At 47.2% G+C, this 15,496-nt stretch overlaps 1 protein-coding gene across 4 annotated transcripts in view; it reads left to right on the top strand.

The window, feature by feature from the left end:
* Window positions 1-15,496, top strand: part of pik3cg (phosphatidylinositol-4,5-bisphosphate 3-kinase, catalytic subunit gamma) — a 77,600-nt gene that overhangs the window by 4,627 nt on the left and 57,477 nt on the right. For all 4 annotated transcript variants that reach the window (XM_038777739.1, XM_038777740.1, XM_038777741.1 and 1 more), the window contains one exon: window positions 12,010-14,031. In XM_038777739.1, coding sequence (XP_038633667.1) covers window positions 12,010-14,031 — 2,022 coding nt within the window. The remainder of the gene's footprint in view (window positions 1-12,009; window positions 14,032-15,496) is intronic.

The raw sequence follows: 15,496 nt of genomic DNA, 5'->3' as shown, positions 1-15,496 counted from the left end.
ATTTTGGAAGGAGTAACAGGAATACAGAGTACTGGGCTAATGGTAAGATTCTTGGTAGTGTGGATGAGCAGAGAGATCTCGATGTCCATGTACATAGATCCCTGAAAGTTGCCACCCAGGTTGAGAGGGTTGTTAAGAAGGCGTACGGTGTGTTAGCTTTCATTGGTGGCGGGATTGAGTTTTGGAGCCATGAGGTCATGTTGCAGCTGTACAAAACTCTGGTGCTGCTGCATTTGGTGTATTGTGTGCAATTCTGGTCGCCGCATTACAGGAAGGATGTGGAAGCATTGGAAGGGTGCAGAGGAGATTTACCAGGATGTTGCCTGGTATGGAGGGAAGATCTTATGAGGAAAGGCTGAGGGACTTAAGGCTGTTTTCGTTAGAGAGAAGAAGGTTAAGAGGTGACTTAATTGAGGCATACAAGATGATCAGAGGATTAGATAGGGTGGGCATTGAGAGCCTTTTTCCTCGGATGGTGATGGCTAGCACGAGTGGACATAGCTTTAAATTGAGGGGAGATAGATATCAGGAGAGATGTCAGAGGTAGGTTCTTTACTCCAAGAGTAGTAAGGGCGTGGAATGCCCTGCCTGCAGCAGTAGTGGACTCGCCAACACTAAACGCATTCAAATGGTCATTGGATAGACATATGGACGATAAGGGAATAGTGTAGATGGGCTTTAGAGTGGTTTCACAGGTCGGTTCAACACCGAGGGCCGAAGGGCCTGTACTGCGCTGTAATGTTCTAATGTCTATTGTCGAAAGGCTGGAGAATTGTAGCCATGATCTAGTCCTGGGGGGGGGGGGGGGGGGGGGGCAAGAACTGGGATTTGAGTATTGGGGTCAATCGATCGAGTGGATTAAGGAGGTAATAATTGAAAGAAAGATTTGCATTTATAGAGATTCTCTGTTAGCTGACGTTGAAATTGGGGCGGAAAATACCTTCTGATAGCAAAATCGGGGCAGGCGCCGGTTTGACGCCAAATCGCGATGCTCCGTCACCTCATCGCATTTCCTGTGCTATAGACCTCTATGACCGCACTGGAGATTGTTTTATTGATACAGTATGTGCAGAGAGTGGCAAACAACTTCATTGCTGTCACTCCTGAGCCAGGAGTGTCTTCAGAATTGCTCCCTTTCCGCCACCATAACTCAGAGAAATGCAGTGTAAAACTGGTTTAGACTTGCAATGAAGATTTCTGGCATCATCTACAAGATGCAGTGCAGGATCTCATTCGTTGGGCAGCACCTTCCAAACCCACGACCACCACCATCTAGAAGTACAAGAGCAACAGATACCACTCAGGATACCACCCTGAGTTGGAAATATATCAGCCGTTCCTTCACTGCTGCCAGGTCACAATCCTGGAACTCCGTCCCAAACAGCACTGTGGGTGTACCTACACCTCTGGGACTGCAGTAATTCAAGGAGGCAGCACCCTAATTGGACCTAGGGATGGCCAATAAATGCTGGCTTAACCAGAGACACCCACATCCCCTAAATTAATTTTTAAAGAACGCATCTGGTGACGTTATGGCAGAGGAGAAAGAACAGTTCCGGGAATATCCCAGACTGGTCTCTTCAGCTGAAAAATAACTGTCTGACAGACCACTTATCCCAGTGAAAAGTTACAACCAGGTTAACTAAGAACTAAGATAAACATTTAATAAAACAAACCTCGGGTGGATTTTCAGTACAACCCGCCGTGTGCTTTGCGGGGGTTGGGAAGGCCTGCCATTGGCCAACAACGGGATTTTCCAGTCATGCCATTGTCAATGGGGTTTCCCGCCGGAAACCCGTGGCGAAGGTGCATCGTTGGCAGGATAGGAAGATCCCACCGCTGTAAATGGCCAGAAAGTTCTGACCATCATATTTTGGCAAGTTTTCTGTAACTTTGGTACTCCCTACTCAGTGAAGGGATCAGGTCTGAGCCACTGATATAATGTAGGAAACACAGTAGCCAATTCAATTGAAGCAATATCCCACAAATATTAGCCACTTCTTTGAAATAGTTTCACAGATGACATAGATGGACCCTGAATTTTGAAGGATATTTAGGAAGGACAGGAAGTTAAGAAAAGGTGGACGGGTGGCTCTATTTATTAATGATCGTATTAGCACATTAGAGAGGGATGACTTAAGTTCAGGAAACCAGGATGTGGAGTAAGTTTGGGCTGAGATTAGAAATGATGAAGACAATGAGCCACTTGTACATGCCCTCTAATTATAACTACAAGGTCGGACAGAGTATGAAGGAAGAGACAATGGGAGCTTGTCAGAAATGTACTCCGATAATTATGGAGGATTTTAATCTACATATCGACTGGAAAAATCAGATATGCAAAGATAGTGTAGATGAGGAGTTCATAGAATGTTTTCAGGGTGGTTTATTAGAACAATGGATCAAGATAGCATCAATATTAAAGAAAAAGCATACAATTGTCCAGCTTAGAAAATATGACAGGATATAACAAGCAACAAAGAATGAGAAAAATGATTAGTGAGTAAAAACTTAGAGAATGAGCAAAATCTAGCTGGAAGTATAAAAATGGATATTATGAGTTTCAGTGGATACTTTAATAAGAAAATAATTGAGACTTCCGATGGTGGCATGTAGGTGGAAGTCACACATTGGGTGGCTCCTGCTCAAGGCTCTGTTTTTTGGAGTTTAATGCCCATTTTCAGGGGCAGGTTTTGAACAAGCTGGTGCAGGAAAGCATAAGAAGGTGGGGAATGTCTCAGGCCCAGAAAAAAGCTGCTGGGAAGAAGGGGGCGAGCAAAAGTTCAACGTCAACTGAACGGGTCAGCCTGGCAGCGGGAAAGATGGCGGAGGCTGGATCACTGGGTGGGGCATCGCCGGACAATTCGAGAGGCAGCCATGGAGGTGCTGCGAAAGGAGATGATGGCTGCGATGGTGGAGGAGGCAATTACCATGGTGGAGGAGGCGATTACCATGGTGAAGGCAGCTGTGTCGAAGGCATTGGCCTAAGTACAGGAGCAAACAGAGAAGTTGAAGGGGGTGGAGGAGACTCTATCGCAGCACAGTGACCAGTTCACCTCGATGGGTGAGGAGCTGCGGAGGGTGGTGGAGGCCAACAAAGAACTCAGAGCCAATGTGGAGGACCTGGAGAACAGGTTAAGGCGGCAGAATTTACGAGAGGGGGTGAATGGCACAAGGCTGACTGAGTACTTCGCAAAGATGTTGGTGGAGTTGATGGGGGAGGGGGAAGAACCCTCCCAATAGGAGCTGGACAGGATTCATCAGTCGCTCAGGCCCAAGCCGAGGGCAAACGAGCCGCCTAGGGCAGTTATAATTTGCTTCCAGAAGTTCCATGTTAAGGAGATGGTCCTGAGTTTGGTGAAGCAAAGGTGTGAGATGAAGTTGAAAGGAGTTGGTATTTGATTATACCAGGACTTGACAGTGGAGTTGGTGAGAAGGTGGGCGGCCTTTGGAGGGGTAAAGGTGTGAGGTTTGGCGGGGTCTACCCAGCGAAGTTGAGGATGACTTACAATGCGAGAGACTTCTACTTCGAGACGGTGGAGGTGGTGGAGGCGTTTGTTAAGACCGAAGAACTGGGACTGAAGTGAGGGATGGAGTTGGGAGTGGGACTTGGACTGAGGGGATGGGGGCTGTGTTTAGCTTTATCTCTTGTTTCATATAGGCCCATATCCCTACTGATTGTAGATGCCAAGATATTGGCAAAGGTTCTGGTGATAAGGTTGGAGGGATGTCTCCTGTAGGTGATTGGGGAGGACCAGACAGGCTTCGTGAAGGGAAGGAAACTGTTCTAAAACGTGAGGAGATTGCTGAATGTGATCCTGTCTCTGGCGGAGGGAAAGAAGATGGAGGTGGTGATCACACTGGACGCAGAGGAGACGTTTGATTGGGTAGGGTGGGGTTACTTGATGGCAGTATTGGAGAGATTTGGAATTGGGCCGAGTTTTGTGGTGTGGGTACAGCTGTTGTACAAGGATTCAATGGCATGCGTTCGTACTAACTGTGAATTTGGGGTACTTTGCACTGCACCGGGGTACAAGGCAGGGGTGCCCTATGTCCCCCCTGTTTGCATTGGCTGCAGAGCCCTTGGCTATCGCGCTGAGGAGCTCGGGGTTGTGGAAGGGGAGAGTGGGGGTGGAGCATAGAGTATCCTTATACACCGATTCATGTCTAAATCATTCATATAAACAACAAACAAATCATTTATACAAACAACAAAGATCCCAACACTCCAGGGACCTCACTGGAAGCAGGCTTCCAATTAGAAAAACACCCCTAATAATAATACTCTTTATAATTGTCACAAATAGGCTTACATTAACACTGCAATGAAGTTACTGTGAAAATCCCCTAGCCACCACACTACGGCGCCTGTTCGGGTACACAGAGGGAGAATTCAGAATGTCCAGTTCATCTAACAAGCACATCTTTCGGGACTTGTGGGAGGAAACCGGAGCACCCAGAGGAAACCCACACAGACACAGGGAGAACATGCAGACTCCGCACCGGCAGTGACAGAAGCCGGGAATCGAACCTGGGACCCAGGCGCTGTGAAGCAACTTCGCTAACTACTGTGCACATCTCGGAACCGAGCACATTGGTGGGGACTATAATGGAGCTGCTTCAAAGTTTCAGGACGTTCTCGGGGTATTAATTGAACTTGGGCAAGAATGAGTATTTCATGGTCTCCCATCCCTAAGTAGGTTGGGGGGGGGGGGGGGGGGCTGCCATTTTCTTTGGCAGCAACCCACTTTAGGTACTTGGGGGTGCAGGTGGCCTGGGATTGGTGTGGGCTCCGAAGATACAATTTGACTAGTTTGATGGGGAGGGTGATTGCCGATTTGTTAAGTTGGATACCCTCCCTCTGTCATTAGTGGGCCGGGTGCAGGTAGTTAAAATGAATGTGTTACCGTGATTCTTGTTCTTATGCCAGTGTCTGCTGAAATCCTTCTTCGGGGGATGGACAAATTGATCTCGTTTATCTGGGGTTGGGAGGAGGTGGCCAGGATTAGGAGGGTGGTCTTGCAGAAAGGGTGACAGGCGGGGGAGGGGGGGGGGGGGGGGTTCTAGGCCTCCCAAACGTACTGTACTACTGCTGGGCGGTGAATAGGGAGAAGGTGTGGGGCTGGACCAATGAGGGGGAGGTTAAGATGGAGGAGGGCTCGTGTAGAGGGTCAGGGTTGCGGGCGCTGGTAATGGCGCTTATCTGAAGGCTCCAGGAAGGTATTCGGTGGTGGCTTTGAAGATCTGGAAGTGGTTTAGGCAATGTTTTAAACTGGGGGCCGAGTCAGGGGGATGCTGATTAGGGGGAATCATGGGTTCGAGTCGGGGAGAATGGATGTGAGCTTTCGGAGATGGAACAAGAGGAGGAATCAAGGAAATGAAGGACATGTTTCTTGGGGGGCGATTTGCGAGTCTGGAGAGGTGAGAGGGAAGTATGGATTGGCGCAGGGGGGGTTTAGGTTTCTGCAGGCTCAGGATTTCACAAGGAAGGTGTTCCAGGCTTCCCCAATAGCATTGGCCTCCTCATTGCAGGAGGTGGTGCTGTCAGCGGAAGTGCTGGAGAGAGGGGGTTGTTTTTGTGACCTATGGGAGGATCCTGGAGAAGGACAGGGTGTTCATGGAGGGGATTAAGGCAAAGTGGGAGGAGGAGCTGGAGGGACGCACGTGGGTGTTTGCGATGGAAGAGGGATTGTGGTGTGAGGTGCGACGGAGGGTAAATAGCTCGACCTCGTGTGAAGGCTGTGGCTGATATAGTTGAAAGATGTACATAAGGCGCACTCACAAAATCAAATATGAGTCGGCTGTTTGATGGGGTGGAGGAAGTCTGTTGGCGATGTGGGTGGGGCCCCAAAAACCACATTCATATGTTTTGGTCCTGCCCGAAGCTGGAAACATTTTGGAAGATGGTATTTAGCACAGTCTCAGGGGTCTTGCATGGGTGCGAGTTGCAGGCGGGAGCGGGGCGGATGTTTAAGCCTTTGCCTCGCAGGCAGGTCCTATTGGAGTGAATGTCAGTCTCGTCACCCTGTGCCTCAGCGTGGCAGGGGGACCTGTTGGAGCTTTTGACCCTGGAGAAGGTGAAGTTTGAGCTGAAGGGGGTGAAGGAGGGGTCTACAATTGTTGGGGTTTAGAGATATAGATGTTTACAGCATCGGCCCAGCTTGTCCATGCTGCCCAGTTTCTATCACTAAGCTAGTCCCACTTGCCTGCATTTGGCCCATATCCCTCTATACCCACCCTGCCCATGTAACTGTCTAACTTAATTGTACCCGCCTCTACCATTGCCTCTGGCAGCTCATTCCAGATGCTCACCACCTGTGTGAAAATATTTTCCCTCTGGTCTCTTTTGTATCTCTCCCTTCTCATTTTAAACCGATGCCCTCTAGTTCCAGACTCCTCTACCTTTGAATCATAGAATTTACAGAGCAGAAGGAGGCCATTCGGCCAATTGAGTCTGCACTGGCCCTTACAAAGAGCACCCTACTGAAGCCCAGGTATCTACCCCATCCCCGTAACCCAGTAACCCCCACTTAACATTTTTTGGACCCTAAGGGTAATTTAGCGTGGCCAATCCACCTAACCCGCACATCTTTGGACTGTGAGAGGAAACCGGAGCAGCCGGAGGAAACCCACGCAGACAGGGGAGGATGTACAGACTCCACACAGACAGTGACCCAGCCGGGAATTGAACCTGGGATCCTGGAGATGTGAAACAACTGTGCTAACTACTATGCTACCGTGCGGCCCTTTGGGAAAAGATGTTCACTATCGACCATATCTATGCTCCTCATTATTTTATAGACCTCTGTAAGATCATCCCTAAGCCTCCATTCCCTCCAGGTGAGAAAAGTCCCAGCCTATCCAGCCACTCCTTATAACTCAGACCTTCAAGTCCTGGTAGCATCCTCGTAAATCTCCTCTGCACTTTTTCTACCGGACTCACCTGATGGAGAAGCTGAGCTCCAAAAGCTAGTGACTCCAAACAAAGCTGTTGGACTTTAACCTGGTGTTGTGAGAATTCTTACTGTGCCCGCTCCAGTCAAACGCGACATCTCCACATCACGGCACTCTTTCTAGTTTACCAATATCCTTCCTATAATAGGGTGACCAGAACTGAACGCAGTATTCCATGTGTGGTCTTACCAATGTCTTGTACAACTTCAACAAGACGTCCCAACTCCTGTATTCAATATTCTGACCAATAAAACCTAGCATGCTGAATGCCTTCTTCACCACCCTGCCCACCTGCTACACCACCTTCAAGGAGCTATGAACCTGTACCCTTAGATCTCTTTGTTCTTGAACTCTCCCCAACTCCCTACCATTAACTGAGTAGGTCCTGCCCTGATTTGATTGACCAAAATGAATCACCTCACATTTATCCAAATTAAACTCCATCTGCCATTCATCAGCCCACTGGCCCGATTGGTCAAGAACCTGTTGCAATCTTATATAACCTTCACTTTGCCACCAAACTTGGTTTGTTCATCATGCACTTTCGGGAGTTGGTTACCATTGACTGTTGAGGGGACGGGTGTATGTGGGTTTGGGGGAGACTTTTAATTTTTATATTGTTTGGGTTATTTTTGTTTCTCGTTTGTATGGTGAAAATGATGCAAATATGGCGAATAAAACTATTTTTCAAAAAGTATGAAAAGAATTAATAAAGTGAGCGTTGGTCCACAACAAGCTTAAATTGCTCCATGCTGTGGTCGCTATCACTAAAATGCTGCTTGTCAGGATTGGTTGCTAAAATGCTCCCCCATCAACACCTCAACCACCTGTCCAACTTCATTTCCAAGAATTAGGTCCAGCATTGGTCCGGTAACTATAGACCAGTGAGCCTTACTTCTGTTGTGGGCAAAGTCTTGGAAAGGATTATAAGAGATAGGATTTATAATCATCCAGAAAGGAATAATTTGTTTAGGGATAGTCAACACGGTTTTGTGAAGGGTAGGTCTTGCCTCACAAACCTTATTGAGTTCTTTGAGAAGGTGACCAAACAGGTGGACGAGGGGACAGCAGTTGATGTGGTGTATATGGATTTCAGTAAAGCGTTTGATAAGGTTCCCCACGGTAGGCTATTGCAGAAAATACAGAGGCATGGGATTCAGGGTGATTTAACAGTTTGAATCAGAAATTGGCCAGCTGTAAGAAGACAGAGGGTGGTGGTTGATGGGAAATCTTCAGCCTGGAGTTCAGTTACTAGTGGTGTACCACAAGGTCTGTTTTGGGGCCACTGCTGTTTGTTATTTTTATAAATGACCTGGAGGAGGGCTTAGAAGGATGGGTGAGTAGATTTGCGGATGACACTAAAGTCGGTGGAGTTGTGGACAGTGCAGAAGGATGTTGCAGGTTACAGAGGGACAATAAGCTGAGAGCTGGGCTGAGAAGTGGCAAATGGAGTTTAATGCAGAAAAGTGTGAGGTGATTCATTTTGGAAGGAGTAACAGGAATACAGAGTTCTGGGCTAATGGTAAGATTCTTGGTAGTGTGGATGAGCAGAGAGATCTCGGTGTCCATGTACATAGATCCCTGAATGTTGCCACCCAGGTTGATAGGGTTGTTAAGAAGGCTTACGGTGTGTTAGCTTTTATTGGTAGAGGGATTGAGTTTCGGATCCATGAGGTCATGTTGCAGCTGTACAAAACTCTGGTGCGGCTGCATTTGGAGTATTGCGTGCAGTTCTGGTCGCCGCATTATAGGAAGGATGTGGAAGCATTGGAAGGGTGCAGAGGAGATTTACCAGGATGTTGCCTGATATGGAGGGAAGATCTTATGAGGAAAGGCTGAGGGACTTAAGGCTGTTTTCGTTAGAGAGAAGAAGGTTAAGAGGTGACTTAATTGAGGCATACAAGATGATCAGAGGATTAGATAGGGTAGACAGTGAGAGCCTTTTTCCTCGGATGGTGATGGCTAGCACGAGGGGACATAGCTTTAAATTGAGGGGAGATAGATATAGGACAGATGTCAGAGGTAGGTTCTTTACTCAGAGAGTAGTAAGGGCGTAGAATGCCCTGCCTGCAACAGTAGTGGACCGCCAACATTAAGAGCATTTAAATGGTCATTGGATAAACATATGGATGATAAGGGAACAGTGTAGATGGGCTTTAGATTGGTTTCACAGGTCGGCACAACATCGAGGTCTGTAGGACCTGTACTGCGCTGTAATGTTCTATTGCACTGACCCTTGTTGGACCCTCTACATATTGAGCTAAGATGTTCTCCTCCATACATTTTAAGAACTTCACTCCATCTAAGCCCTTTTTTTTGTAAATAGTTTTTATTGAAAAATTTTGAATTTATACAACAATAACACACCATTGTAAAATACCAAAAATAACAATAATATTAACAATCATAAACATTCACCCCACCCCCATGCAAAACACAGCATTTTAACAACAACGCAAATTAACACAATATAAAGTTACAGAATAGAAACTACAATAAGGAACACCCCCCCCCCCCCCCCCCCCCCCCCGGGTTGCTGCTGCTATTGACCAAGATACCTATCTTTGAGCCAGGAAGTCCAGAAAAGGCTGCCATCGTTTATAGAACCCTTGTATTGATCCTCTCAGGACAAATTTGACCCATTCCAGTTTTATAAATCCCGCCATGTCACTGATCCAGGTCTCCACACTTGGGGGCCTTGCATCCTTCCACTGTAGCAGAATCCTTCGATGGGCTACTAGGGACGCAAAGGCCAGGACACCGGCCTCTTTTGCCTCCTGCACTCCCGGCTCTACCGGAACTCCAAAAATCGCGAGTCCCCACCCTGGTTTGACCCTGGATCCGACCACCCTCGACACCGTCCCCGCCACCCCCTTCCAGAATTCTTCCAGTGCTGGGCATGCCCAGAACATATGGGCATGATTCGCTGGACTCCCCGAACACCTGGTGCACCTGTCCTCACCCCCAAAGAACTTACTCATCCTGGCCCCGGACATGTGGGCCCGGTGCAGCACCTTAAATTGGATGAGACTAAGCCTCGCACATGAGGAGGAAGAGTTGACTCTCTCCAAGGCATCCGCCCAAGTCCCGTCCTCTATCTGCTCCCCGAGTTCCTCCTCCCATTTAGCCTTCAGCTCCTCCACTGACGACTCCTCCACCTCCTGCATTACCTTATAGATGTCAGACACCTTCCCCTCTCCGACCCACACCCCCGAAAGCACTCTGTCCATCGTCCCCTGCGAGGGCAGCAAAGGGAATCCCTCTACCTGTCGCCTAGCAAACGCCTTTACCTGCAAGTATCTGAACATGTTCCCTTGGGGAAGGCCAAATTTATCTTCCAGTTCCCCCAGGCCCGCAAACCTCCCACCAATAAACAGGTCTCTCAATTTGCTGATGCCCGCCCTTTGCCACCCCCTAAATCCCCCATCCTTGTTCCCCGGGATGAACCGATGGTTGCCACCCAGTGGAGCCTCCATCGAGCCCCCTGTTTCCCCCCTATGCCGCCTCCACTGTCCCCAGATTCTTAGGGTCGCCGCCACCAGCGGGCTCGTGGTAAACCACTTAGGGGAGAGCGGCAACGGCGCCGTTACCATGGCACCCAGGCTCGTACCTCTACATGACGCCATCTCCACTCTTTTCCACTCCATCTAAGCCCTTAACACCATGACTATCCCAATTAATTAAAAAAAATATATTTTTTATTCTCCTCTTTCACATTTTCTCCCAAATTTACACCCAACAATAAATAATAATCAGTAACAAATGTAATGTCAATCCCCATATCAATGACAACGATCCCATCCTCCCATCAAACCCCAGCCATAAACATAACATAAACAAATGACAAAAAGGAATCAGGAATCACCCATAGTCACCATTAACACATACAGTCCCTCTCCCCCAACCCTCCCAGCCAATCTTCCCCTAATGTTCAATAAGATCCAATTCTCGAAAGTGCACAATGAATAACGCCCATGAATTGTAGAACATCTTCATCCTACCCCAAAGTTCAAATTTGACCTTTTCAAGCGTTAAGAATTCCAGCAGGTCCCCCACCACGCCAGGGCACAGTGTGGTGAGGTTGATCTCCACCCTAACAGGATCCGCCTTCGGGCGATCAACAAGGCGAAGGCTATAACATCTGCCTCCGCACCCGTTTCCAACCCCAGCTGGTCCGACACCCCGAATATGGCCTCCTGAGTGCCGAGATCCAGTTTCACGTGCACCACTTTAGAGATTACCCTAAACACCTCCTTCCAGTAATCCTCCAGCTTTGGACAGGACCATAACATATGAATGTGGTTTACGCCCCCCCCCCCACCCCATAACGTTCACACACATCTTTTACCCCCTCAAAGATCCAGCTCATCCTCGCCCTTGTACAATGCGCTCTATTCACCATCTTCAGCTGTATCAGCCCCAACCTCACACACGAGGTGGAGGTGTCTAGCAGACTATCCAAATTAAAGTTGAGAAAGTTGAAATCACCTAATGCAGTTACCCTATTATCATTGATACACGCCTCTGCGGATTGTGCACATGCTTGTTCCTCAATTTCCAGCTGACTGTCTGGGGATCTATAATAAACACCTAGCAATGTGGCTGTCCGTTTTTTATTTCTAAACTCTGTCCACAAAGCTTTATATGATGCCCCCATTAATATATCATCTCTCCTTACTGCTGTAACTGGCTCCTTTTTAAAATAAATCTTCCAATATAGTGACTTTCAAACTCTCTCTTTTATGGTAGTTCCAGCCAGAGGCTGCGGTTTGTCTGTACTTCTACTTTCAGGGTCTGCACATTGAGGTGTGAGACTCCACAGGTGAAGTGAAGAATTAATTTGTTTTACTAACTCACGGTGGTAGCTCCTGAACAAAGGGTCAACTCTGGTCATATGACTTGTGGCAACCATCTTTTTTGGTTCAGCAGTAAGTTCCCCCAAAAAAGCAGAATAAAGCTCTTTTTATTTATTTTTTCATGTCCCAGTGATCCAAAGGTTCTTCAGTACTGTATCACATGAACACATTTTTTTTCTGAATTCTGTCTCCTCAACAGATCACCCCTGGCATGGAAGAGCCAAAGAATGACAATCATGAGTTTCCCATTGTCATGAGAGAGGAAAACAGGAGGAGAAGAAGGAAGATGCGAGCCAACACAAGCAGGAACATGCAGTACTATTCTCTGGAGCAGCTAGCCATTGAGTTTGTCTTACCTACGCGCAACAAGTTCAATAATGACCATGAGAAGGTCTCCCTGGAGGTGGCTGGGAATTACACAGTAGAGCAACTGAAAGCCAAGGTTTGGGTGAAAGCTGGTGGAATCAGTGCTTGCCCGGATTTCTATCGGAAGCTTAGCCCGGACCAGTTCAGGTTAATGTACCAGAAGAAGGGGCAGCTGTACGAGATATACGACAAACACCAGGTGATCCAAACGCTGGACTGCATTAACTACTGGAAGGCGCTGCAGAAAAGCAACGGCAAGATTCACTTGGTCCAGAAAACAAAAGCCTCCAAGGAATCCTTGCAGTTGCAGAATGACCTGAACTACCTGATTGGCTACGATGTCACTGATGTGAGCAATGTCCATGATGACGAGCTGGAATTTACTCGGCGGAAGCTGATTACCCCTCAGCTGAATGAAGTGTCCACCAGGGACGCAAGACTGTACTCAATGGACCCTTGGATCATCTCCAAGCCCTTGCCTGAATATCTGCTGAGCAAGATCTGCAATAATAACATTTTCATAATTATTCACAGGGGGACGACAAGTCTGACTATAAAGGTTTCCATTGATGAGACGCCACAAAGCATTCTGAAGAACTTCTTCAAAAAGATGGCCAACAAAAAGGGGCTGCTGGACATTGCTGAGAGCCATAATGAGGAAGACTTTGTTCTTAGGGTCTGTGGCAGGGAGGATTACATAGTTGGTGACAACCCAATCAAGGACTTCCACTGGGTGAGGAGCTGCCTGAAGAATGGTGAAGAAATTCATTTTGTCCTGGACCTGCCCCCAGACCCAGCTCTAGATGAAGTTCAGAAGGAAGAGTGGCCTCTTGTGGACGACTGTACTGGGGTCACTGGATCACATGAGCAATTAACCCTGGAAGGAAGAGATCATGACAAAGTATTCACCATATCTCTCTGGGATTGCAACAGAAAGTTCAGGGTCAAGATTACAGGGATTGATATTCCTGTGCTCCCAAAAAACACAGAACTTACTGTCTTTGTTGAGGCTAGTATACTGCATGGGCAGCAGGTGCTTGCACAACAAAGGACCGCTACAAAAGCCTTTACTGAAGAAGTGCTGTGGAATGTTTGGCTTGAATTTGATATTAAAGTCAAGGACCTGCCCAGAGGGGCACGACTGAATCTTCAAGTTTACTGTGGTAAGGCACCGGCACAAGGTGCGAGGGGTGCATTTCAATCGCAAGATGATAACATGTGGGACATCAAGAGTAAGAACCATATGCTGTATTACGTCAACCTGTTGGTGATTAACCATCGATCTCTCCTTCGACAAGGAGAGTATGTACTTCACATGTGGAAGATTCCTGATAAAGGTGAAGAACAAGGCACCATTGAAGCTGACAAGCTCACATCAGCAACCAATCCTGACAGGCAGACCTCCATGGCCATTTGCATCCTGCTGGACCGGTACAATTACCCAATTGCTCTTCCACGAAGCTGTCATGACCCCGAGATTGAGCGGTCAGGCCACGAGATGCACAGTCAGCTGCGCAAACAATTTGAAGAGATCATCAGCACTGACCCTTTGAACCCACTGAGCATAGAGGACAAAGAATTGTTGTGGCACTTCAAACACGAATGCCTGAGGCAGCCGAAGGCCTACCCCAAGTTTCTTAGCTCAGTCAAATGGGGACAACAGGAGGTAGTGCTGAAAACTCACCAGCTTTTAGACAGACAGGACATTTGGGACAGAAGTCCCTTGGATGTGGGACTTGCAATGCAGCTTCTGGATTGCCGATTTTCAGATGAACAGGTTCGGGCATTGGCCATTCAAAAGCTGGAGACACTTGACAATAGTGAGGTGCTACGTTATCTCTTACAGTTGGTCCAGGTAAACTAACCTTCCATTCTACATGTGGTGCAATGATGCAGTAAGTCTACAGGTCTGTCTGATAAAGGTAGTAATTTGTGTTGCACAATACCATGAAAACCAAAGACCTCAGGCCCTATCAATTAGTCAGTGCTAAGTTAGTAGATATCAGTAAAGGCTGTCGTATTATTGTATCCATAGGCAGAAGAGGGGGAAAGTCAATCAATGGTTCATTGCTGCTCAGTGCCTTGAAGGTAAATGTGTAGCGATCCTTGAGTCTGGAATTGAGCTCATTTTTGGTAACTACCCACATCAGTCTCCCTGCACTAGCCACCATACACGGTGAATGGCTAATTATTTGGTGCTTAAGAAACAAGACTCTGGCAAATGTGAGCTACTTGAGGATATCAGAGCGGTGGGAGATATTCACGGAGAAGATGGAGAGTGTTCAGAACAAATATGTTCCTGGAAAGAAAGCTGGTGGGACTCCCAAACCTAGGCTGCACCACCCACCCCCACCCACTACCTGACGGCAAGGAAGATAGAATAGGAGAAGATAAAAAGAGGGAAGCTTGTAACAGATACTGAGAGCTCAATAATTCAAAAAGCCTGGAGGAGCTTAGAAAGTGCAGGAGTGAAATGCAAAAGAAAATTAGGAAACTAGTAAGAGAGCATGAAAGATATTGGTAAGCAGAATAGCGGAAAACCAAAGATGTCTGTGGTGACACTCTCTTTAAGGGTAGCACAGGCCATGTGACTTTTACTCAGCTGTGTTGCCCCTAAAGAGACAAGCCCCACAAAGGGCAAACACAAATGGCAATAAATAATGAGTAAGAGGATTACTAAGAGTAAGGCGGAGGCGAGAACTCTGTATGTGGACATGGAAGGGTTCGTAACAAATACTTTATTCTTGTCTTTGTGAAATAAATGTAAACATTTTAATTAAGGAGGTGAAATGTGTAATATTGGATAGTTGTAACATAGAGAGAGAGGAAATATTAAGGAGTTTAGCATAGTTGAAAGTGGAGATATCGCCACTGGGCCCAAATAGAATGTATCCCACATTGTTAAAAAAAGGCAAGGGAGGAAGTAGCGGAATTTCCAACCATCACTTTCCAATCCACTCTGGCTAAAGGCACAGAATTCCTATAGTGCAGAAAGAGGCATTTGGCTCATCAAAAATGCACTAATCCTTCAAAAGAGCACCCTATCTAGGTCCGCTCCTCCACTCTATCCCCAGAACCCGTGTAAAGTGCACATCTATGGACTGTGGGAGGAAACCAGAACACCTGGAGGAAACCCATGCAGACAGTCACCCAAGGCCGGAATTGAACTTGGGTCCCTGGTGCTGTGAGGCAACAGTGCTAACTATTGTGCCACCATATCAGAGTGACAGATTAAGTAATCCCAGGACAGTCTAACCTAGGTGGTGGGAAAATTAGTAGAAACATTCTCAGAGAGAGTAAACATTAGTAATTTAGAAAGG

Source organism: Scyliorhinus canicula, chromosome 18 (genome assembly GCF_902713615.1).
Source record: "Scyliorhinus canicula chromosome 18, sScyCan1.1, whole genome shotgun sequence".
In the NCBI taxonomy this organism is placed as follows: domain Eukaryota; kingdom Metazoa; phylum Chordata; class Chondrichthyes; order Carcharhiniformes; family Scyliorhinidae; genus Scyliorhinus; species Scyliorhinus canicula.
The sequence above is the reverse complement of the archived record's forward strand: the minus strand, read 5'-3'. Positions and strand labels throughout refer to the sequence as shown.